At 42.1% G+C, this 24,781-nt stretch overlaps 2 protein-coding genes across 20 annotated transcripts in view; one reads left to right on the forward strand and one right to left on the reverse strand.

The window, feature by feature from the left end:
- Window positions 1-1,031: 1,031 nt before the first annotated feature.
- On the reverse strand, window positions 1,032-22,844 carry ORC4 (origin recognition complex subunit 4). 5 transcript variants are annotated; one of them, XM_080400092.1, is made up of 14 exons: window positions 22,820-22,844; window positions 20,565-20,633; window positions 17,724-17,800; window positions 15,881-15,971; window positions 13,295-13,370; window positions 12,813-12,898; window positions 10,801-10,849; window positions 10,128-10,279; window positions 8,101-8,274; window positions 7,680-7,766; window positions 3,959-4,067; window positions 2,588-2,683; window positions 2,439-2,506; window positions 1,032-1,342 (listed from the first exon to the last, which is right to left on the reverse strand). In XM_080400092.1, the coding sequence occupies exons 2-14, from the start codon at window positions 20,631-20,633 to the stop codon at window positions 1,154-1,156; spliced, it is 1,323 nt and encodes a 440-aa protein (XP_080256218.1). In that variant the 5' UTR covers window positions 22,820-22,844; the 3' UTR covers window positions 1,032-1,153. The 5 variants fall into 5 exon arrangements, with proteins under 5 accessions (XP_080256218.1, XP_080256215.1, XP_080256217.1 ...); XM_080400089.1 differs by lacking the exon at window positions 22,820-22,844 and adding an exon at window positions 22,114-22,222; XM_080400091.1 differs by lacking the exon at window positions 22,820-22,844 and adding an exon at window positions 21,563-22,105.
- Window positions 22,319-24,781, forward strand: part of MBD5 (methyl-CpG binding domain protein 5) — a 176,059-nt gene continuing 173,596 nt past the window's right edge. For 12 of the 15 annotated variants that reach the window (XR_013930136.1, XR_013930137.1, XR_013930138.1 and 9 more), the window contains exon 1: window positions 22,319-22,881. The gene's annotated coding sequence lies outside the window, so the exon portion shown is untranslated. The remainder of the gene's footprint in view (window positions 22,882-24,781) is intronic. The other 3 variants (XM_080400053.1, XM_080400055.1, XM_080400057.1) reach the window with 1 other exon arrangement.

Below are 24,781 nucleotides of genomic sequence, written 5' to 3' on the forward strand. Positions count from 1 at the left end.
CACTTCAGGACCTAGACCAAAGTCACCCCCCCCCCCATCACTTGTTCTCCTGCTTTACCAAGCACTGCTCGGCCCTTCAAGATGCATAGATGCTGTGAACAGTATCTGTACCCAGCAGCAAACCCAGTAACCCCCGGACTGAGAAGAAGCAAGTGGCATGAAACCAGGGAACGAAGCCACTAAAATGTCTTCATCTTTTTGACAGACTGAAGCCCCCAGGCTACTCGCAGTGCTTGTGACATCGCATAGGCTTTAGGAGCCAACTTGCTCTGCTCAGGGAGGAGAACAGCACCCCTCTCCTGCACCCCTCCTTGGGAAATGCAGCAGGAGGGTCCCAGCACAGCACCTCCACCCCGTCAGCTGCCCCTATCAGCAGGGTCACTGTGAGCTATTCCAGGGACCAGACTGTGCCCAACGCTGCAAGGACGGCGCTCACCCAGAAATGAACGTACTTCTGACACTCTGTCCTGGAAGTACATACACGGTATTACACACCTGTCGTACAGATCCTTCATGAGAACAGCTGCAAACCCAGTTCCTCGCCTCACAAAGCCCGCAGCAGCTCCGACGGCAGCAGCAGTGTTCAGGAGTGCGTGCCCCGCGCCCTGCCAGGCAGCACAGTCACATCTCTAGTGCCGTGCTGTCACAGGGTGACCGGCAGAGGTGGGACATGCTTTGTACAAAACCAGCGCTTGCTGCTGAAGCCAGTTATGATTAAAGCTTTACTTAAATAACTTTTCTACATCAAGTCAAATTTGAGAAGTACACCAAGGACGAGCTTTGAACTGCAGTAGAGACGGGTCTGCGCTTCACACTTGGAGCAAGAGACCTGCAGCTGTTGGTGGCCACCTGCCCCCGTGCCAGCAGCTAAAGCAGCCTTGATGGGAGACCAGGAAACCCAGTGAGCTTCGATGCCTACAGAGTGGAAATTGCGCACAAGAGGAAACCTTAACACTGAGCTGCACTTCAGTTAGCGAAATCTACGTCAGTGTAGTTCTTGAAAACCAAAATGCGCAGATCAATCAGCAAAGCAAGCTTCTTCCAAAGATTTATTAACCTGAACACCCTGCTACGGGTAGACATTACATCTTCTAAAGTTAACTGTAAACTCCAAAAGTTTTGAAAGTAAGTAGTATTTCAAGTTCTAGAACATTCACAACCAGCTGAGTGAGGACACTGCCCACTGTTTCACATCTGTTGGGCAGTTTGGATACACTTGCAAGGCATCCATGATTTGGTTACTGTCCAAAAACAGTTTCACTAAGATGTACTCTCTCTGAGCACGTACAGATGTTCTTTCTATTGGTTTTACTAATTCCAGTCGTAGTAAGTGTTCAAATGCCTGAAACCAAAAGAAAGAAAAAAAATAATGAGGAAATGGAAGGTAACATCATTCAGGCTGTGCTGCTCATGATGCCCATGACGTGCGATCCCAGACAGGCATTCAGGGCCAGCTCTATTTTACCTCACATCCTTTTGCACAGACAGCCAAGTGCACCAACTGTGCGACCTGAAGCAGAATTCACTTTTCCTCCTAAAGAAAAGGTATTTGAACCTGGTGTACATGTCACTGACCAGGAACGGCTCCAGTATTCGGGGAAACTAAGTGGAATAGTCTACTGCAAGTGTGCAGGCAGCACTGCAGAATTCCTAGTTTAATTGTAACCGAATAATGTCAGATGAAACTGCAAGCTTAAAAGCTGCAAGACTGGAAGCAAGCTTTGACCCCCAGCTGCTGGTCCCTGGGTTACATTCATGAGCAGAAGCTGCAGCACCTGCACGACCAGATGCACAACAGCTACGCTGCAGCAGGATCACGCCCCAGGACCCCATCCCCAAACAGAGCCTGGCAGTGACACTCGCTGAGCAACAGCCCAAAAGCATCAGGTTTGTAACCAAAATCTTATTTTCAATTTGCACTTCAGACTGTAGTTGAGAGAGGCAAAACCAGACATATTAGGCTACAAATTCATTCCACATACCGGTCGGATCTACTGGGACTGGATTGAGAAAAGCAATTTTTGATGCGGTAAGATTACATTTTGGAGGCATCACTTCTAAACATCAGGAGTGAACGAGCAAGCTGAAGATACCTACACACATACACAAATTCCTCCTCTGGAAGCTTTTCTGATACGTTCTTGCTGAACCCCAGTCTTAAATCATTTAAGCTCACACTTGCTGGTCTTCACGCTGGTACTAAACTCTCAAGTGTAACTATTTACCAGAACAGCACAGCCTGGAGCTCCTCACCCCAGGAACAGTAGCAGGGCGTGGGAGGCCAGCAGCAGTGCCAGGGGCCAGGCACTACCCAAACACACCGCCCTGAAGCCCCTTGTCTCAGTTCTAGGGCTACATTTGACTACTCAAATCCGTGTGCTGAAAAAAACCCAATATCTAAACCCTTACAATTAAAAGAAATGACGTTTCAGGCTTACCTTCATGACAACTGGCTTTTCGAAGTTGTACATACCATGTGCCTTCCTTTGTATGAACTTCTGGAATTCTGCATCAGTAATAGAAAAAAAAAAGTTAGTTAGGGAAAAGTAAATGATTTAGTATTTGTAAAGCCATGCATTTTTCTTACCGTTGTAAACCATCTGGAAGTTAAATGGCTCTCCTTCATAAATATCATTTAAGTGTTTCATAGCTATAATTAGGCAGACTTCCAGGACAGACAAACCTAGAGGGAAAGACAAGAGCTCTAAATATTTCTCTTAAGCATATCAGAAACACAAGCAGTTCCCATACTATTTTTATAACTCTATTTTTATATGCTGTAGGCCTCACCTATTTGTGTTATGCATCGTCATAAAGTAAAAAAATTCCAGAATTTGAGAGGCTAGGTAAGAGAATACTTGTTTTTCAGACCATTGAAGCAAGAACGCTAAGAAACAGTCTGCTTCCTTCAAAAAGACAGTTATTTAATAAAAGCCATCATTGCAGATTGTATGGCATGACACGGAATTTTTAGCAGCACCAAGACAACCTCCCTGCTACTGCACAGCATGGCATCAAATGAGATTTTGAAGAGGTTATTTGCTATTCAAAGCTAAAGAAGTGACACAGCAGATTAGCTCCCCAGTACTAAGCAGACTTTGAGAATCACAGGGCTGAAGCTAAACCCAAGCCTGTAAAATCTGGGAGCCATAAAGAAGTAATGGGATAGGTTAACTTTTCCTGATGAGGGAAGCAATTCCCTCCGTAGCTATACTTAACCTTAGTCTCATCACCAGGAGATGTTTGTTTCTTCTGGCTGTTTGCACAGGTTCCAAAATGCTTATCGGAGAAAACTTGAGCGTAGTGCTCAGCACGCCCCACCTGCCTAGGCTCAGAAAGGGAGGGTGCCCAGCCCGCACGAGGGCAGCGGCAGCAGCAGCAGCACACAGTGACACAGCAGAGGAGCTGCTATCGCGTTCGCAGCAGCTCAGTTAAATGCAGGTGTCTGCGGGCTGCTGGAGTTCACTTAAGTTTTTGTACAAAACCAAACACAGACTGCTGCAACAGCTCCCATCCAAAGCACCTTAGGAATCCTTCAGCTCCCAGCACTGGCAGGATCAGGCCCGCGCCTTCCCTTCCTCCACCACAGCACAGAAACGCCGCCTAGACTGGCTCCTTCGCCCAGGCTGGCACTGAAGCACTAGGCAGGCCGTCTGGTGCCGACAGCTGTGAGCCTGCGCCATAGCAGCGCACTGCCCAAGCTCCCTGCGTAGCAGGATTTACATCAGCTATTCTGTAACTTGGTTTCTGGCTTACTCGGCAATGTTATCTCCTCATGTGTGTATGAACACAAATTAGGCAAGAGCAGACTCCACGGGCAGAGACAGTCCACGTGCAGCTCATACCAACGGGGGACACTGCCCTACACAGCAGCTCTTAAACCAGGGGAATTGCAGGGAGGGACTCGACGCGTTCCTTACTCCTAACATACATCTGGGGAGGAAAAGTTGAGCTTTACCATGTATGATATTTGCTTTTGAGTCCATTCTATACTGCCTGCTTGCTTCGTGAAGATCTGATGCAGTGATAAGTGGGTGATGCACAGTAATGTTACTCACAGCAAGCATCTAAAAATAAAGCAGAAGACATTTTTCATTTAATTACTAATTAGCAGACACACTTTCCACTTGGAGATGGAACTCAGAAGAACAGATTTCCCCTCAAGTCACCTGCTGGAAACATTAATGAAAAAACCCTACACACAGAAGCAGGCTCACTGAAAACCTTGTAAATAGCTGGTAGCTAAAACTACATTTTGCCAGGAAGGTTTGCCAGGCTTAAAACTTTAAAGCTCCTCACTACAGGAGCTAAACACTCATTAACTTGTTTATATTAATTTCAATGGATTAGCATACTCCAGTGATTGCTGTAAGGATGACTTACAACTATTTTAAACGTACCTTTGTCCACAAAGCTACAGCGCACTCATGTCACTGACAGTGCTAAGGAAGTGTCGGAAGGCATCCCCAGCTGACAAGACCCTAGTTACCCCTGCAGAACGTTTGCTAAACTCACAGAGCTGCAATTTGAATCTTTAACAGTCTTCCATTACCTGTCACAGAAAGTGTGTTTTGAACAAATGCAAGTTCCTGAATATATAGTTAACTGACCTCTTCCGCCACTGCTCCTCCAAAGCTACTGCTTATCCACAAGCCTTTGCAGAGCAGCAGGCACACCGCAACGATCTTCACTAGCTCTTTAGGGCTTTAACTATCTGCATCGTAAATACTGTGTAGTTTAATATTTGTCAACAGAAAAAATGGCTTTTAGCAACTGCCTCCTCACTTTGCAGGTCTGTGTGATGAAAAACTATTCATTTCATCCATTTAGTTGAGGTATTTCACCAAGAACACCCAATGTTATCTACCACCAGTCTTTTCCAGTCACATTTCCGTCCTTATAGGTGTAACAGCCCCCAAAACCTGCACAATCATCCAGACTTCCAAAGGTATGGAATGGGGTTTTATATTATAAAGCTTAAAGGGAAATCAGACGGGGAAGAAGGGGAAGGTAAAGAAATGACAGCCCCAAGTCCTAACAGACCTGTCAAATGAAATGCAGGAAACACAGCAGAATCTCTTGTACGTCACTGCCCCCTCTGCTTCAGGGCTAGTGAAATTTGTAACAGGTAACTACACCAAACAGCCTGGAGCGCTGAGTATCTTCTGGTTTACCAGGTTCACAGACAGACAAGCAGCAGACCACATGAAGTCACCCACAGGAGAGAAACCACAGGGAAACAGCATTTACCAAAAGCAAAACTATTTTACCAGCTCAGTTATGAGCTACCTATTTCTACTCAGGTAAAAAATTACTTTGCTAAAACTCAACTTGTTCAATTCTTCCAAGCTTTCCAAGGATCAAGGTTTTGCCTAATACCACGTAGGGTACCGCAAGATGAAACAGGTAGTAGGTTTCCATGGAAAATTGTGTTCATGTGACAAGGCAAAGCAACGGGGAGCGCTACATGTAATTTAAAATAGTTGGTCATTGCAAACAAGTCCTTGCTATCAAAAAGCAGGTAATTAGCAAGAGTAGCACCAATTACCACCACCACACTGCCCATCATGAAGCTTTTCTCACCAGCTCAAATGGCAGACACTTCCACATTTTCAAAACTAATGAAAAATTCATCCTGCGGGGTGGTTAAGCCACACTTTAGCTAATACAAAAGACTTAGAGAAGCACTAGAATCTGCATTAGATACTTTCATGAGCAAGATGACTTCAGGGTGAAACTGCCCCTTTGTAAAGGAAAAAAATCAGAACATGCTGAAGAAAGCAATCGGGAACTTCAGCCTCAATTCTGACACACCTTGGAGCTTGAAGGGAGGCTATTCAGATAGCCATGGGCTCCTTCTCCGGCATTCACTCCAGCCAGCCAGAACTGGGTGCCCCTAAACTAGAAATATCTGCAATCTCATAACTCAAGCAAACAGAGAACTACCAAAAGAAAGAAAGAAAGGAAAAAAAAAAAAAAAAAAAAAAAAAAAAAAAAAGGACTGATCACGCTCTGTATTTCAGAACTAGAGCAGGAAGTTTATGATCTAGTTTTTAGAGCGGCTATAAACCCAGTGCTCGGAAAAGCTGTCAGCAGCAGGGAGTCCAACAACAGCCCACCACAGAGCTGAAGGTTAAAATCTGAATACTGGCACAACACAAGATAAGCAGGTCCATTTAGTGGGCTTTTCGCACTGACAGAAGCACATAGATATTTTAAGATGTTTAAATAAGTGTTACTTCTGGAATGAATGTTATTGAATTCGTATTAACTAGGTTTTTTAACAGATTTAACAAAAAAAAAAAAAAAAAAAAAGACACCCTCCAAGAAAGCCTGACCACGCATGAAGTTTCAGCTCATTTATCATGATAGCAGGAAGTTCACTGTCAGCTTTACCACCTACTTAGGAACACCGAAGTCTTCCCTCAAAGTTAACAGGAAGACAGAAGTCTAATTTTTCTCCACACAGCGAGGAGGCCCTCCTCCTCTTCCCTAAGATAAACAAGAAAGGTTGAGGCTACAGAGTAAAATTCTGAAGGCCTCCCTGGGCCCTTGATGCCAGATAACGTGGTCACTCTGCAGAGATGAGTAGCCTCAAGCTTCCAGCACCTCAAGATTTAAGAGATTAAGATCGCATTTCCTGGCCTAGCAATACGGTAACGGACGAATTCAGGGCAGCATCTGGGCTACCTGAATTGCTCCGTATTTGAAACCAGCTCTGGAAAACAAAGTGGCGCCCAACCATACAGCTCAAAGTGATTTTATCTGATACTCTGCAGAAGAAGAAATTGGAAGTGATAAAAAAACCCCAAAAGCATTTCCTCTTTGTGAAGAACAAGACTGTAGATCTGTGGGAACGCTCTTACTGAAGAGGTATCCTGGAGCGACTGCTTCATAAATACAAGCAATCTGTGCTCAGGAGCATCATAGCAAGAGCAACGTTTTAGGAAGAAGGAGATGTGGAAAGAAGGATGACAACAACAAATATTTTAGCTCTTGCAGCATGATGTGCTTTTAATACCTACCCAGAGAGTTATTCAAGAGTAGCTCAAGAAGCCCGAGAGGAACACAGACAAACCCTAAGGGTGTCAGGAGGGCGGCAACATGGAACCTAAGGTGATGCAAGAATACAGTAAAAGACCATAGTAAAAAAACAGCACCAACATCTACTGCGCTTTGAAGCAGACAGACATTGATGAAGAGATGCAGGTGTAGTACAGTAACGTGTTTAGTGAAAGAGGAAGAACAGAGGAACATTTGGCTGTAACAACAGACTTAAAGGTAGAAAAAGTAGGTTTCAGAACAAGGAGTTTTCAGGATTCACCAGCAACGAAAAAGAATCTCAGAAAAGTAAAAAAAATACTGTGAAAGTATTTCACTTACAGTTTTGCTTTATAATGGAAAGACTTGGCAAAACTTATTTTAAATACAAAAACCCCACCACAATTTTAATAAAACTGTACACCCTCACAATGTAACTACTGCAGAAATTAGAACTACTTAAATTCATAAATAAAGCATGGACTGATAAAGCGTGCAAGAAACCAGTACTGTCAAAAGCCTGCTAAATAAAAAGATGTTTCAAATAAAGCTCAGATAACTGGCTTGGAAAACACAAGTGGTGTTTACTGATTGTTGTAAATCAAGAAGATATTATATATACCTATTCAAATACATACCAAGAGCAAATGAAGGGAGCGCAGATCTTTAGTGTGGTGAAAAAGGTTCTGCAGCGTGTCCTGCACAGTTCTATCCCCTGAGAGGTGCTAAAAAAAAAAAAAAAAATAAAAAATATTTTCATCATCTCAGCAAATCCATTTCACTCTCACCTGAAAAGCGACCAGTTAGCTAACTTCCAGAAAGAGCTCAGCTTACGCTTGACAATACCATTCTTTTCAACTTACCCTAACTTTCTGGACTGTTTTGTGACACTTCACCTCCAGTCTTCAGTAAGCAGAGATTCTCTATCACAATTTGATTTATCCCCTACCAAATTTAAATAGTGAAAGGAAATACTAATCTTGGGTAAAGCCTTTACACTTATGAACTGGTCTTACTTTAGAAGTTTTACTAAAACCAAGTATAAAGATCTTTAAATACCTGAACATTTTGATTCCATTTTTGTGCAAAAGACTCATCAGGGAATTGAGCAGGAAGAGAAAGCTGTTCCTTGAATATCCTAATGTATTGTTTAAAATCAAAGGAATTCATCAAATATATCTGTCGGTGAGAGAACCTTGATTTTACTCTCTTCTCTAAGAGCTCCAGGATATCCTTGTTAAAAAAAAGTTAAAGTAATAATTAAAAAAAGCAAATTTATTTAGTGCATTCTTTGCTACATTAAAAACTACAAGAGAAAATAACAAAGTAAATTGTGTTTAAAAAAAGAATTATTAAATTCTCAGGCTTAAAATGTTCTAACAAGACCTTTGCTAATTATTATAATTGACATGCCTTGAAACGCCTAACAACTAGCCATTTACCCAAATCACGTGATGCACTACATCATACAGGATAAGTAGTTGCTAGGATACCCAGCAAATTTTCTCCATAGATTATGTAAATATTTCGGTTACTTAAGTCTGCAATCAAGATGTTTCAGCCGATCCTGGCTCTAGACAAGTTGTCTGTTCAGTAGATACGTAGGTTGGCAGCTGTCAGTTCACATGCCTTTTGTCAGACTGAAAGAATCGAGCTTAAAAAACCCCCACAACTTAAGAGCCAATATTTATCTTCTAAGATTGTTACACAGAACTGAGCAAGTCTGCCATCAAGTTGTTGGTTGAAGATAATAGAGTAAAAGCTTACTTTTCTCGGAACACATAGCAATAGACTGGCATCACAAACAAGCTGTGGGATTCATCCATTTAGAGAAACACAATACTACCCCCCTACCTCCTACTGGGACAGAATGATTATTCCTCCTATTTTCTAGGAGTTTGGGGGGGGGGGGGGGGGGGGCTTTTTTGGTTTTAAGCATTTGTGTGTTGGTTTTGGTGGTTTTACTTGCACTAAAAGAAGGCATGAAGAATACTGAAATTCCTCACCAAAAAGAGAGCCAATGGTGAAAAAAACAAAGACTGCTTTCGATTTACAAGTCACATGCAACATGAACCAGCAATTTAAAAAAAAAAAAAAACAACACAATCACCAGCCGACCAACTTGGAAGCAACAGCTACCACCACAGCCATGGTACAGCCTCTGAAGACTATACCTTAATTACATTCAAAAGCAGAATATGGGGTTCTAAAAAATAGGTGATGAGGATACCAGACTCAGGACAGTAATGGAGCAAAAGAAAAGATTGTATTTTACTAAATGAACTATTAACTATTCTATTAACTACCAGAAATTTTCTCAGCTAAATATCACCTAAACCAAATCAACCCCAGATCCAGGCTGCCATTAAAGATTTTAATACTACTTCTTGTCATAACCTGGCAATCTTCACAACTAATCCAGTTTATTGAGAAAAAGTGTAATTTTTATGAAGTATCAGGTTCTGTAGCATTACTAAGTAATTATTTCACAGTATATGCATAATCTGTCCACAGTTCCCTATAATGTCATTGTAAAACTCACAGCAAGTGTAACACTGATCCTAAACCCATTCTGAACACACTAATACTACAGTAAAGGCACCCTACTGAAGCGTTTGCTTAAAAAGCACATCGCTCACCTACAGAACACTGTAGGTTAATACAAGTCTGCTCTTGCCAACTACTGACCGAGGAACTGAAATGCACAGCAGCCTCTCCAAGGAGCGAAGGACAGTATAATATACACCAGCCACATGGATAAATATGGCTTTTCTGCAGTCATACAGGACAACAACCTTGTGTTTCCTTAGAAATGCAAACTTGCTCTCCTCTAGCAGTAAAACTGAAAGCTTTGAAGGTTTTTTGTCATCCAAGTTTGCTCTCAGCACAAATACTTGTGGGATTTTTTTAATCTCCCCCCTATCCCCCCCCAACTCTTCCTAATTCAAAAGTCAGAAAAATGGATAATTGAGAAAAGTGTCTTAGAAAATTAAGTAAAGTTCCAAGAGAGGAGAAAACATTCCAACTAAGACAAAAGTCTCTTTAAAACAGCTAAAAATGTTGCATGAGCAAGTGTAATTTCTTACCTGTCTACATGTCAGTCCAATAACTGTTAATGGAGTCTGTGCTGACTGGGATACATCAAAGAGGTTATAGAGCAGCGTCTGACCCTTGTGATGAACAAACAAGTCAAATTCATCCAGTATAAACAGGACGGGACAACTGCTAGTTCGATCTCCTGAGACAGCAATTTTAAAAGTTAGCATGGTCATTTCATCAGACTTCCACCTGTACAGCTTTCACAAATTGTGGTTTAACAATTCACATGTTTTCTTTCAGCTTTTCACTAAGCCCTCCTTTCACATATGTACTGCTACAACAGTAAAAAGAAAAATACACTGAACAATTGGTAAGGTTTTGTAGTATTCTGCTGAGCGTCATTTCTGGTTGCAAGGGAAGACAGACTTTATGGTATTTTTTTAAGGAAAAACTACTATTTTTAATAGCGTCCATCTGGATAAAAGAATCCATCCTTCATAGCTGACCAACACACACAAGCCTTTACGGCATCAACTATGTTAGGTATATGTTTGTTCAGAATTACCTGTTTTTTACATTATTTTGTAACCATGACACATTCTTGGACTAGATTTCTTCATACCACTTGTAGGAGTAGATGGAAAAACATGTATATGCTAACTTCTCTAGCCAAGTGACAAACACACACACAGTTTCAGAACAGGGGCTACTAATGCTTACCTTTCCTTAAAGCTTCAAGAAGGAATGCAAGATTTTCAGCAAAACTGCCCTATACAGAGGGGAAAAAAAAGAAAAAAAAAAGTTTCACAATAGATTTTCAATGTCATTCTCACAATTGTGTAACTACATCAAGTTCAGACATGTAATGAAGGCCATCTCCTTCTAAAACCTTTTCAAAAGCAGCACAATTTGAAAATTCATAATGTTACTTTACATTGTATAATCCTAACCTCTTCAGGACAAGACGACTGATAGTCATCTCCACATTGATCCACAGTCCAAAAACCCCCAACTAATTGCCTCAGACCTGCATTTAGTGATCAGAAGAATGTCTAGAGTAAGGTAAATTTACAAGTAGCTTTATCCTTCCATAAATAGCTATTGCATACTCATTTTCCATCTACACACATGCAAAAAGTGCCACCTAACGTGTTCCACTGAGAATGATCACTTTGCAGGGTTTTTTTTAATTTGCAACCTTATTAGATCAATGAAAGCATCAAACATTCTTGACAGAAAACACTGAGTTGCTATGACTATCCTACTTCAGTTACACACACATTTACACACTCTCAAGCATACAAGTTGCAAGAGGAGAAGTAACTAATTGAAGACCACAAGCCCTATGAGAAGACAGAAAAGCCAATTTACTCCCTAAATGTAAGTTGCAGAAGCTAAGAAAGGAAAAGTTTCTACAGAGAGAAGTAAGGACAGTCCTGAAAATCACTGTATCCATGCCCCTGTGCAACCAAAGGGATTAGATGGCTCAGAGTTTATAGTAGTACTATATATTCCACAATAACTTACTGGGGAAAATTATAGGGGAGTTAAGCATATTTTAGTCCAGCTATGCCTCCAGCATTTTTGGTAGTGGAACTGTGGGCTTTGAAAGGTTGTTCTAGTACTCTGTTGAAGAGACAACTCATTCATATGGCTATGCTGAAGTTGAGTACTTGCAATTTCCTCTTATTACTGCAGCTGTATTTGGGAAAAATTTAGCTCACCACCAGAAAGGGCTTTCCATTCTCTGTCTCTAAAATAATTTGGACTAAGTAAGAAACCAAATCACAGCCTAAGAAGCAAGCATTTCCAGAAAATAATAAAGCCTAATAACTATAATCTATGCTTCATCTTGTATTCTACACTGCCTCTAGCCTGGTTCTCTGGTTTCTCGTAACTGAAGTAGTAACATCTCATCTCTTCAGCTTTCCAAATGCAACTGATGAAAATAAACTTCACCTACTGCGATTTCACCTTCCTGCATCCCCTCTCATAATTCTGCTTTAGCCACCTGGATTGGTGTTACACCTGTCTCATTACTATGTAAACTCTGCCAATCTCAAAGGCCCTACCTGGGAGCAAAGGAGGAGATGCTGCTCAGAAGGACCTTCTGCCATACCAGAACGTGGTCTCTGAACAACACTCATGGAGTAACAGGCAATAACCAGGATAGCTCAGATCGCTGGTCCACGTTATTTCATACTCAGATGAGTGAAATTTAATCTGAGGCACTTCAGTTATTCTCTTTATTACTGACTTCAGTACTAATGTAAATGAGTTTTTTATCTTTGGGAAAAGGTAATAGAAGCAAATTTTTTAACAGAAATGCTATGCAAAATGACAGCTCTAGGAAGCCCGGACAGATTTCCCTATGAACTAGAAGAGGTTGCAAATATACTGAAGACACTGCTTTTTGGCTGGTTAACTTGCTTACTCTTTGTCTTGAAACGCTAAAGCCGATGCTTCCAAAATACTCTACCCCCCTGCAAACACTTGAAGTGTTTGTAAACTAGGGTCTTCACAAGTAAATGCTGCCACGGTTCATGACTGCCATCAATCATTAAATATTTTCAAAGAGAAAGCTTTGAAAAGACTGCACCAGCCCATCACAATGTTGCTAATAAACTCTCAAAGTCCATTCAGTCTCAACAAGCTCCATTCCATAAAGCTAGTTTTCTAGGCAAGGATCTGTGAGGGAGATAAGCAAAGAGTGTAATAAAGTTGATACTTACAAAAACTTTATCCCCAACCACATTTTCCAGGTGCAACTGTCTGGTGATCTCCTTCAGGGCCACTTTATCATTAGTCTGCAGAAGCCCTGAAAGAACATGATTTTTCATGAAGAACTGGCAGTTCTCCTTTGCTCCAGGAGGCCACGTCTACAGCCACTAGAAACTTATCAAGAAGCTTCTCCCCATTTCCAGCCTTACAAAGTTATGCCTTTTCAGAAAGTAAGACTAGTAATTTTCCGTAAGTAATAAGTTACTTCAATCAATTCAGTCACAACTGATTTTTAACATTTCGAAAAGTCATTAAAAGCACAAAAGTTTTCTTTATATAGAGAGATACAAAGAAAGGTGTTTTGGAGCTCACAGACAAACGTGTCCATAACTGATGCTAGATTACAATTACTGAAACCGAATTGTTTTGTTCAGTACATGCAATATAGAGCAACAGAACAGAACACAACTTGGAATAACGCTGTATTACTTGCCATTCAGACGAACTTCCAAGAGGTTCATTTGAACTTGTTTAATTCCCATGAGCTCTTTTAAGGCATGGTTTAATAACTAGGAAAAAAAAAATTACATTATTTCTTTATAAAAAGATGGATGTATTAACAGTAAAATGTACAAGTGGCTATTATCTGATAGGAAGCAGTATGTGCAGATTCATTAGGTAACAGCATTTGAGTATTTTCAAGACTAAAATGACAACTTTGCATTCACTACCATGACTGTAGCCATTTCATTTGTTCATTCTGCTGAATTAGGAGAGAAAGAAATATAAGAACTACAGTATTTTAAGCACTCATTTTGGGGGTCTCAGGCTTTTGGCTTGATCGAAAAGTGCTTTCAGAGTCTGAGATGTGAGAGAATTTGTCTTGAGTTAGTATAGTATTCAGCTTTATTAGATGCTGTAGAACAAAAAAACCTTTACTTAATTTTTTAAAGACACTATTACTTATTCTTTTCCTCTTTAAGTTAGGAAGTGTGAGACAAAATTAAACTGCACATAATTACATCAACTACTCTTATAAAACTTAGCGCTCCCAAATTTACAGTCCATCAAGAACTTGTTCTTGGTAAAAGTCTTAAGGAACTTGTATTAAAATACACCTAAGCAGATGAAGTGTTAGCTTTTCATTCACTTGCTACATCTTTGCTTTTGCTTCCTCAGCTGAGCATTTGCAGCTCCCATCCATGTGTATGTATACATACATATACACACACATACAATTTTCTTGTCTCCAGCAGTACTTTTGGAAAACTAACATCTTTTACTTGATACAAAGTAAGAAAATCATTCATTTTGCATACATTATTTACTTATATTCTGGCAGGAAGGATGACAAATTCGCTATCCTTATTAAAAAGGTTTGGAAGAAAATTTAAGTAATAAAAAGAAGGTTGAGTTTGGTGATTGGAGCGGGGGCACGTACTATTTCAGGGATCATTCTGTTGTGGGTTTTTTAAACTTTCACATTTATTCCAATTTGCTCACAGCATAGAGCTCATCTATGCTTTGCCATCGATATTGTATTTAGAAGCAGATACAGTTAAGACTCCTACTATAGGTGCCAACATTTACTGTATGGTTAGTTGGAACAAAAAAGTTATTCCCTTGGTTTCTCAGGTTTATGCCAAATAAGTAGATGCCATCCATTCTGGCTAGCCCCTTATACAACAGTCTCAATTGTATCTTTAAAGTCTACATTGCAAATACAAGAAAATCTAAAAAAACTTTTTTTCTGCAGTATGAGAGTGCTTGTTGCTTACTTAGAAATCTGTAAACCTAACGGAGGAAAAAATAAATTCCAGTTCAAGACTAGCATGAAGTAGACAGGTGGAGAAATCCTCATCTGCCATTGGTTTATCAACTCCTTCCCCACCACCACTCGCACAGGATTTTGGCAGTGACCCTTCTTCTGAAGTGTCACAGTTAACAAAAGAAGGTAACAAAACTGACTGGTTTTGAAGTGCAAAACAAGAAAGCTGTCAACAAATTGGCAGAATGATCAGTGTCAGCTGTATCACGGATGCGTTTCCCATCTATTAATTTATTTCTATTGAACTGCATTTAAAAGCTTGAAGGCCACTTGCTTTAGCATTTGGGAAGACTTGCGAATTTTTTTTTAATTTATCAGTCTTGAATACATTTTGCATTAACAGCCAACCTATTTAACACTCTATACTCACATAAAAGACTTAAGTGTTTGCATAATATTAAGGTATTATTATTGCATAATATAAGGTATTAACACTTAAGTTAGATGTCATTCCTTCACATGACTCAGCTAAAAAAGCTCCTTTAAAATAAAAAACCTACACTTGTAAGCTAGAACTACCACACAACAGTCTACCTCCTAGGAATTTAGGTAACAATATTCTCCAACATGTTTAAAACAGGATTAAGATAGCTTACATTCTCTACCTGCAAACAGCTATGTTTGTAGAAATCCACCCCTTAGTCTACTCCTTTTAGGTTTTGGATGCTTTTTCAGTCATTTTTACAGTGGAAGCCCAAAAGCAGTAGCAGGTTAACTTTTCAGGAGTAAGGAAAACATGGGTTTAACTGCAAAGATGAGCTCCTCTGTGGCAAGAGTAATTTCAGAACTGTAATAGGAGAAATGCCAAAAGAAACCAGAACCTACGATGTAGTCAGATCACTGAATGAAAAAAGCAACTTGTTCTGATAAAATTATTTCCATTTCACATGTTCTGGGTACCTGTAACATGTCATGAAACCTGGTGAAGACACACAAAAGAATTCCAAAACCATGCATAATTCTGCAAGTCATTGTGAGGATGGACAGGTACATGTTTTTGTCAGCCGCACGTGAAGCTATTCTATTTTAGAAAACCACTAGGAACTCAGCACTGGACAAATTTTAGAAGAGTGTTAGGAGATCAATTTCTCTATATTGTCATTCAACAGAATTAGCTCACAAGAAGTCCTAGAATGTTTTGAAATTATTTATAAAACAGGCAGAGATGATAATTTAGCTCTCAGGACTTCAGTGAGGTTATCTACCTCACGCTTCATGTGACCCTGTATAAACTTTAATGCATGTATATACCACAGTCTTTCCTGATCCTCGGGGTCCAATAATGAGGGCAGAATTACTTTCTCCATGAATCACAGTTCGTTTCAGCAGTTCCAGCAGATGTCTGTGTTAACAACAGCAATAGGTTACAAGCTTCAAACCAGACAAAATTCACTGAAACTATGGAAAATGCAAAGAATCTTTAGAACATAAGAGAAAACTTGATACATTTCAACTTACTCTCAGAGCCAACACTCAAGGCATGCAAAATGTAATACAATAAAGTACAAAAGGCTGCGTGATCAGATCTTTGAAAATATTTTAAAATATTAAAACATGCAGAAATCGAGACTATCACTAATTCATAAAGTTCTGCAGTCCTCCACCATGAAAGGACAGACTTCAATAATTATTCCTTTCTTGAGGGGGTAAAAAAAAAAAAAAAAAAAAAAAAAAAAAAAAAAAAGATTGCTTTCTGTGATACCACTATAGTTTAAAAAAAAAGGAAGTCTGGCAAATGCATTGAAGGAAAACCTTGATGACAGTAAAAATTAATAATCTAGTGAAATATATACAGTTTCACAATCTTCATAAAACTGATTATATGTAAATTTAGGCATTCAAAGCTTACGAATGATAGCAGCAATACTGCACATCAAGTTCATATTCTATTCCCACCCAAAAGAATGAACAAACAACTCTAAATTATCTTCAGATAGGGTTATCACCTCTTACCACATTTAAAGTACTTACAAAAGCTACTGACACTTCCAATTCTCAAACGCTTACAAATGTATGTATTTAAATAAGCTTTTTTTTTTACTTAGAATATTGGACATTATGCAGTTGGTTCTAAAGGACTAATAAGAGTCACCATGGAACAGCTTTAGCAAATGTACATGCTTTTGTTCACTACCTGAGAGCTAACTATAGCCAAGAGCCCTGATACATCTTGGGAAAGAAAGAGTCAGGAAGCAAATTGTGTTTTCTCACCAGTATAATTCACCAACAGGGGCATATCAGGTAGAAGACAGTTTTTAAACTGTTTTTTTTTCAGAATTCTAATAGAAAAAGGGGAGGCTTCTTTTGTAGAATACTAATATGACAGAAAATTTCTCACAACAACAAACATGCCTATGTGAGCTCTGCACGTACATTTCGCTACACTTTTTTAATAACAGAAATGTTGTTTTCCTTCTAGTAATGAAAAGGAAACTAATGCTCACATCAGGCAATTCAACTTGCAAAAAGTTACCCTTGGAAAAATTGACTGTTTAGAACAAGTTTTTTAGACACATTTGTTATTTTAGAATTTGACCTGCACCTGTAAAAGGATTAGTATGAGGATAGCATTATCATCACAATAGGTCCCTTCTTCATAACTTCAACCTCAGCATCTGGATCACCCCAAGGAAGCAGTTTTATTTTGAATATGGGTCTCTACTTCCAAGAAACATGATGCTGGCAACCAAGGTTCAAGATCTACTTTTAACACAGCTTACTAAAACAGAAGAAAACCTGAAGCAAAAACCTAAGATTCACAACAAGAGAAATTAACTTTTTGCTTGGTCAGGTCATTTAACATAGCATTAGAATATGCCCTAGAAGTATCTTTCAGGCTCAAAAATAAAGTGTTTCAGGAATTACAGATTTGAAACAAGGACAAGACATCCAAAACTCAGAGCCTGACAAACAGCAAGCAGCAGTTGTATAAAAAGTCTTAAAATCAGAGGCAATTTTTGGAAGTGTTGTGCAAGTTATTTAAGCCTGTATAACTTAGAAAAACAGAGGTAGCAGAAAATTCTGACTTCACCTGATAGATTTTCTACCGTGGTTTAAAGTAGAAATTACTTTGTATTTGAGTCTGCTCACTTACCTGTACTGGTGTTCAACTCCAAACAGTTTCCCAGTACCATAATTGTGACAGAATCTTTCACGCAGAATTTTTTGCACCTATGGATATAACACAAGACAGAAAGAATGCTTGGTGTTCCAAACACCAGAATGTACCAATTATGTAATTATGGCAATAAACAGTAAAATATGCATGTTTCTGTGTTCTGTAGCATATATATTTTAATTGTTATCAGTGATAAAGAGGTCTTGAAAGTAAGGATAAAGTTGCAGTAGGGTGAATGTTTACCAGACAATTTTGTAGCAGAAAAGAGAAAATTCAATTAAATTATAGTAGTGTGTGTCTTTAGTCCTAAACCTACTGTGTAATACAGGTAAGAAAGCATTTACCAGATGACTTAAACAGGACATAACCCACGTAGTTATTCCCCAAAACCCCCAGTGAATACACTTTTTGCACCACTCACAACATTACAGCCTACCTACAACAGTCAAACATTAGAAAGTATAAAATTGACAGTTTCCTCCAAGACTCAGTTAAGATACCCTGGTCCTAAAAGTTTGGAAGGGGGACAGGAAGTAGTATGAAACAGAAGCTTGTTTACAAAGGATGGAATGAAGTCTGTCCAGCTTAATTTTTAGATCAAGTTCTGAACTCCTGCACATTGCACAGTGAATACAGTTATTTTTAACTATTAATTTGCATTTATTGCTTGGGATATATTTAGATATACACCTGCACTAACTGCTGTTAAGAACTGTCACTTAAAATTCTATCTTCAATTCCCTAACACCAACCTTCAGCATCATAGCAGGTTTCTTCCCACTACTTGACTAGCAGCACACAAACTGGACAATCTCAATTTTTACTAATTGGCAGAACTCTCTATATTACTAGTGCTCCTGATGGGCCATTTAAGCTATCCTAAAATAACCTCCATATTCCACCCTTTTATAATGCTAAATTTCCAATTTAAGTGCTCATGGTCAAAGAATTTCAGTGTGTCATGGTTTAACCCCAGCCAGCAAAGTACCACACAGCTGCTCACTCACATACCCCATACCCTGGTGGGATGGGGAGGAGAATCAGAAAAAAAATGGTAAAACCTGTGCTTTGAGATAAGGACAGTTTAATAATTGAAATAAAGTAAAATACAATATTGATACCAGTAGTTAGAATGGAAAAGGAGGTAACAAAAAGACAAACAAATAAAACTCGAAGAGAAAAAAAACCCAACAAACCACAGGATGCACAATACAATTGCTTGCCACCTGCTGACTGATGTCTAGCCAGTCTCTGAACAGCAATTCCCCACTCCCCTCTGCCAGCTCCCCCCAACTTTATATACTGTGATACATGATGGTCTATGGTATGGAATATCGCCTTGGCCAGTTCGGGTCAGCTGTCCTGGGTGTGACCCCTCCAAATTTCTTGTGCCCCTCCAGCCCTCTCCCTGGCAGGGCCTGAGAAACTGCAAAGTCCTTGACAGAGTATAAACATTCTTAGTAACAACTACAAACATCAGTGTGCTTTCAACATTACTCTCACACCAAACCCAAAACACAGCTCTATGCCAGCTATTAAGAAGAAAATTAACTCTGTCTCAGCTGAAATCAGGACACAGATTAAACTGCAAACTATAAATGAAATTATTTTACTTTAAAATCACATTTAAGCACCTTGTCTTTCAGTCTAAGTGAATGTCCATTTGACCTGAAAACTAGCTATATTATTATCATGTGCATCTATACGTCCTTTTCCATTCTCTTAACCAGAGTTACCTCATCTTCCCCTCCGTGTGTTTTTTTCTCTAGATTCTTCAGCTGCACCTCTTAACTGAGGTGTCTTTTCATTTCTGCTGAATCCAATGAAAATCATGAAAGAGTGCAGTGTTTTATCCCAGGGAAACCTATACCAAGGCAATACTGCATGGCAAATGTTTTGCCTTTCTCTCAATTAGCAGTTACTCGCTGATGCCCGTTTTAGCCAACCAGTCACTGTCCTGGGGTACATTACCAACACGCTTACAGTATCTTGAAGATAAGTGTTAGAAGAAGATGTATCTAATTTATAATGGAATTATCACCATCAGCTCTTGGCGGTTTTAGTTTAAAAATAAACACATGTGGATGCATCTTTGTGAACTACTCCTCAGCAACAGAAATCTATTTCACTAATAATTCCGCTTCATGAAAAGAATTCTTTTTTAATATGAGCTGTACTTGCCTAGCTGATTTTTCAGTTACTTTTTCTTCTACTAAAGTCTTGCTGATTTAATTTCCAGATTTATTCTGGTTTAACGAATAATCTACCTGAACAGTCAGCATTGTCCACTTACAAGTGAAAAGGTTGTCTTCCTATATTAAAATATAAGAAATCGCTGAACCAGAGATAATTCACTACAAGATGCACCACAGTTTTGAAGTGGCCACTGTGAGAAAACAGACAAATAAAGCTTTAAAAAAAAAAAGAAACTGATTTGGCAGCTGCTGTCCTGTCTAACCTAGGCCGTTAAAAAGAAGTTGCCTAGATTCCGATTCACCCTACAAACTGGAAGATAAAGAATTTGAATAGTAAAAATAGTTTTATGCAAATCTGTTGCCACAAATGGCTCTAAAAGCACAAGACAACCTTTAATCATTTTCACTAAGACTCCAAAAAGCAGATCATTACTGTAACGCTTGAAGCAAGCAAACATCAGGTAAGAAGCTGAAATACAGAACATAAATACCAAAACCATTTACAAACCTAGAAACTACATGTATCTGTTCATGCCTTTTTAACTGGTCTAGTAAAAAAATCTACAAAACATGGATGTCAGTTTCATAACTCAAAAAGTCTGTTAATCGAGATGTTACTAACCTGTGAAATGCATTCTCTGTTTGCTTCACTGTTCTCCTTAAACCTACGTTTACTCATTGCAGTTTTCATCTTAAATAAAAAGAGAATACAAAGATTATAACAAGTAACATTGCTTTCCAAATAACGCTAGTCAGAAACTGTACTCAGATGTTAGTGAACTAAACTTAGCATAGCAAACAAGATAGCTACTCATGTGTAAGAACCTGTAATGAAAATTATTTCTTAACTGATAGCTGTACTAGTTCACCTCACCCAAAACATCAAAAGCATTTTTGATTTCTTGTTAGATTAAATCCATGTTTACATAAAACTTCTGAACAGCATTTGCTTTTCGATGTTTTTCCATGTAATGCAAACAGTACCTAATGCAACTGATATGACAGACTTCCAAGTTTTTCTAGCAAGTTAACAGCAACAATGACATTTGTAACTCATGCCCAGTTCCACTAAGACAGCACAGCTACACAAAGGCCGACCTCGCACAGAACCAGGAATTGCACAACTCGTGCACTTACCAGTTGAGATAAGTTATTGCGAAGAACAAAATTGCTACTCCAAGAAAGCTGAACTATCTAGTGACATTTGTACATGCCTGCCTCTGCCCAGCCACCAAGTGTAGTATATCCCTTTTAAGTGCATTTAAGATAGTTTGAAACAATGTATTCATGTTTCAGCAGCTGGAACAAGCTACCGGAATGCTCAAAATCACTACAATTAACTTTTCATAGGAAGAACTAGCTATCCATGTTTATATTGGTGCAGCTTGTAACAGTAACTACAGTGCCTCTCTCAATAAGCAGCATCAGTAAAAAACAATTCTCCTTCTTTGTGCTAACATAAAGCTTCCAAGACTTGCTCTGCAACAATTTATGCTTATTTTAGCACAGCTTTTTCCCTTTTCTCCCAGTTTTTCTCCTTCCGTTGTAAAGCCAGTGCCATTCAGTTCCCGGAACGGTAGCTTAGTATGCAAAGGACGAGACCGGCTGCTAAAAACATACATAAACAACGTGGTCGCTACGGAAGCGGATACAAAGGAGTACAAGGCACGAAACCACGAAGCTGGAGCAGCTGAACCGAAGCGGTTAATTAATGAAAGCGGAATACAACAGCAGCCAGGCGGCCGGAGGAGGAGCACGCCCCTTCCTCTCGTTTATCCGCGGCTCCGAAGCTCAGCCCGAAGCGCCGCAGCCGTGAGGCGCCGCCGGCAGCCGCCACTCCGAGCCGTCCCCCCGCGCTTCCCGGGCCGCGCCGAGGGCCCTGAGCGCCGCCAGGGGCAGGCACTGACGCGCCGCTCCCCCCGCCCCGCCACACCGGAGAGACGCGCGGCAGCGGCGATGCGGCCTCCAGGCACCTCCCGGTGCTGGGGGCGGCCCTGAGCCGGCGGCCTACGGCAGCGCGCCGGTACCCCGCCCGCCGGCCGAGCCTCCCGGACCCGCGAAGCCGGGGGGAAGGGAGACGGCGCATTCCCGGCCCCCTGTCACCGGGGGCACCCGGCGGAGGCGGCGGGCTGGCGAGCGGCCGCCCGGCCCAGCGCCCGCCACTCCCTCACCTCAGGCGGCGGCCGCGGCAACGGCCACCCTCGCACCGCCCCCACCCAGCTGCCGCGCTCCCGGCAGCCCCCGCGCCGCCCCCTCACGTGACGGCGGCCTTCCCCCTCCCTCCCTTCTTCCTCCTCCTCCTCCTCCTCGCCCAGCCGCCCCCTCACTTCCGCCCCGGCCTTACCCCGCCACTTCCTTCCGCCCCGCAGCCGGATCTCCTTCCGGGTGCGCGCGGCGCGCGCGGCCCTGTGGGAAGGCACGTCCCTCCCTCTGCCCCCCCCCGCGGCCTCCCGAGCTTCCCCGGGGCGCATGCGCAGTGGCTGCCTCCCCTCTTCCTCCCCGGCAGCGCCGGAGCCCCAGCAGCCGGAGCAGCAGCAGCAGCTGATGATGAGGAGCGCGGGGGGGGGCGGGGGGGCCCGTTATTTATACCGTTAAAGGGACAGGGCGCTAATTCCGCTCGGCATCGGCGCGGGGGCGGGGGGCCGGTGCCAGGCGCCCCGAGTTTCTCCCCCCCACCCCCCAGCCCCGCCGGAGGAGCCCGGGGAGTTTCTTCCCCCCTTCCCCCCTTCCCCCCCCCCCCTCCGCCACCCCTCCGCGGCCGTCGGCGGAGGGAGAGCGAACCCGAGAGGCGGCCCCGGCGGGAGGCACCTCGGCGGGGGAGCGGCAGGCAGTTGGGCAGCCCCCACCCCCCGCGCTCCCCTCCTCCCCCTTTATTACCCTTTGTGTGCGTCTCCGCCTGCGCCGCTCCGGGGCCGGCCGGGCGCCGGGGGGCCGCTGAGGTGAGTGCGGGGCGGCGGCGGGGCGGGGGGAGCGGCGGTGGCGGGGCCGCCCGCTTGTTTACCTCAGGGAGGGAGCGGGAGGGGGGGCCCGGCGCTCGGCCGCGCTGGGCCGCGGGCGGCGGGGAGGGGGCGCCGGGCGCCCGCCTGTCACTTTCTGCCCCCTCTCGGTGCCGGGGGCTCCCCCCGCTCGGTCCTGCCGGAGCTTTGTTGTCGCCGGGGCGCGGGTGATGCTCCGGCCCCGGCCGCGCTCCCCTCCCCGCCGCCCCGGGGGTTGCCGCTTCAGCGCCCCGCCGCCACGGGCCGGGGAGGGGGGATGCCGGCGGGGGCGGCTCGTCGCGGGAGGCGCGGGGTGCTGAGCAAAGTTCGGGGTGGGTGTGGAGCCCCGGCTCGTCCCGAAAGTGGTGTTTTCCTCGCCGCAGCGGGGATTTCGGTGGCTGGAATAACGGCAGGGTGTTGGGGTGCCCTCGGGGTCCGCTCCCCCCCGGTTGGGCTGTCTGAAGAACGGCGGTTCCAGGCCGTTATATGACTTAGCGACCACCCCCCACCCCATCCCCCCTCCCGCGCTCCTTAAGGCCCTGGTGGTACAAAGACCTGCTTGCCAGCCTAACTTCCAGGGCTAGTCCAAGAACTGGACTCTTGGCGAATGTCAGATGTTTGCAGGATTGGAATCGGTGTTGCACGGTGGATAGCACTCCATGGCCATCGTTGGTGGCTGGCTATATTTGGTCAATGGTTTGCTCAAATACATATGTCGTGATCTGTTTTTCCATGGCCTTCTGGTGGCAAGGCCAAATGTCTCCATCCACACCGAACGATGTTGGTGGTTTGTTAGGTCAGGTACCGCTGGTAGGCTGATCTGACCGGGTGGGTTTTTTTCTACTGATTAAAAGGAAAGTTACGTGTCAAAATGTCCGAAATAGATTAAAATGTAAGGGGGCAAACTAAATGCCTAACTCAAGGAAATACTGGAAGAAGCCTTGTAGAGAATTGCAAGAATCCAGAAGTAAGAGTTTGGGCATTAATGCCGAGTTGAAATAAGTGTCCTCTACAGAAGTAGGATGTTTACATTAAAATTGCTTTTCTCTGCTTATTTCTGGAGCTTAATTACGTCCTCTGTAATTTTTAAAAGACAGTTTGACTGCTCAGTTTATTAAGTACCATGGTGCATGCTGAACCATGAAGTAGGCCATGAGTATGTATTTCAGTGGGGCATCACGGTTAAATGGTGGTCAGCAGAGAGTGTGTGTCATCTCTGCTTCACGCTGGAAGGATACCCACAAGAAAGAGCTCTCCTGAAAGCTTTGCTGTCTCCCATTTCTAATTTGTACATACATGTCTTATGCGAAGCAGTAATTTTGTGATCAAGCTGGAAAGAGTTTGAGAAAGCCGTAATTTGATGGGTTGGAAAGAATGAGAGAAAAGTAGAGTTGGACTGATACTTAACAATACTGTGAAGAAGAATTTAAGGTAGCAGCCATAACTATAGTTCTTTCTAATAGTTTGCCATTAGTTTTGTGTTAGCTTGTAAAAACAGGATTAATTTGGTTTTAAATGTGAAAAAATTCAACAGCGATAATCATTGTCAAAAGCGGCAGATACGTGTTGTTAGGAAACACATTCTTTAAATGTGCGACTCTCTTTTTAGTTAGTTTACTACAGGCAAGATTTGGACAGCAAAAGACTGTCCAGCAGTAAACGACATAGTTTTTGTTGGGGTTTTTTTTCCATGACAGTGCTTCCTTTCTGAACCTGAGATACCATTGATCTACTTTCATCTGTATATGAGAACCTATAGCAACTTCAGGATTATGCTCCTGGTGTATGTAGAGCTGCAGATCTGCCTGCAACTTTCATGGCCTACAGCTGATGAGATCTATTATTTGTTAGGGGGGATTGAACA

This window comes from Falco punctatus (assembly GCF_963210335.1).
Source record: "Falco punctatus genome assembly, chromosome: 8".
Taxonomy (NCBI): domain Eukaryota; kingdom Metazoa; phylum Chordata; class Aves; order Falconiformes; family Falconidae; genus Falco; species Falco punctatus.

Excerpts from the sequence above, each read along its gene's own strand:
- ORC4 (XM_080400092.1), bottom strand. The coding sequence starts at position 20,633 with ATGAAAACTGCAATGAGTAAACGTAGGTTTAAGGAGAACAGTGAAGCA. Across the intron at positions 10,280-10,800 it reads TCTTGAAGCTTTAAGGAAAG|GAGATCGAACTAGCAGTTGT; the intron begins GTAAGCATTAGT and ends TTGCTGTCTCAG. Across the intron at positions 4,068-7,679 it reads GCTCCCTTCATTTGCTCTTG|ATGCTTGCTGTGAGTAACAT; the intron begins GTATGTATTTGA and ends CTTTATTTTTAG.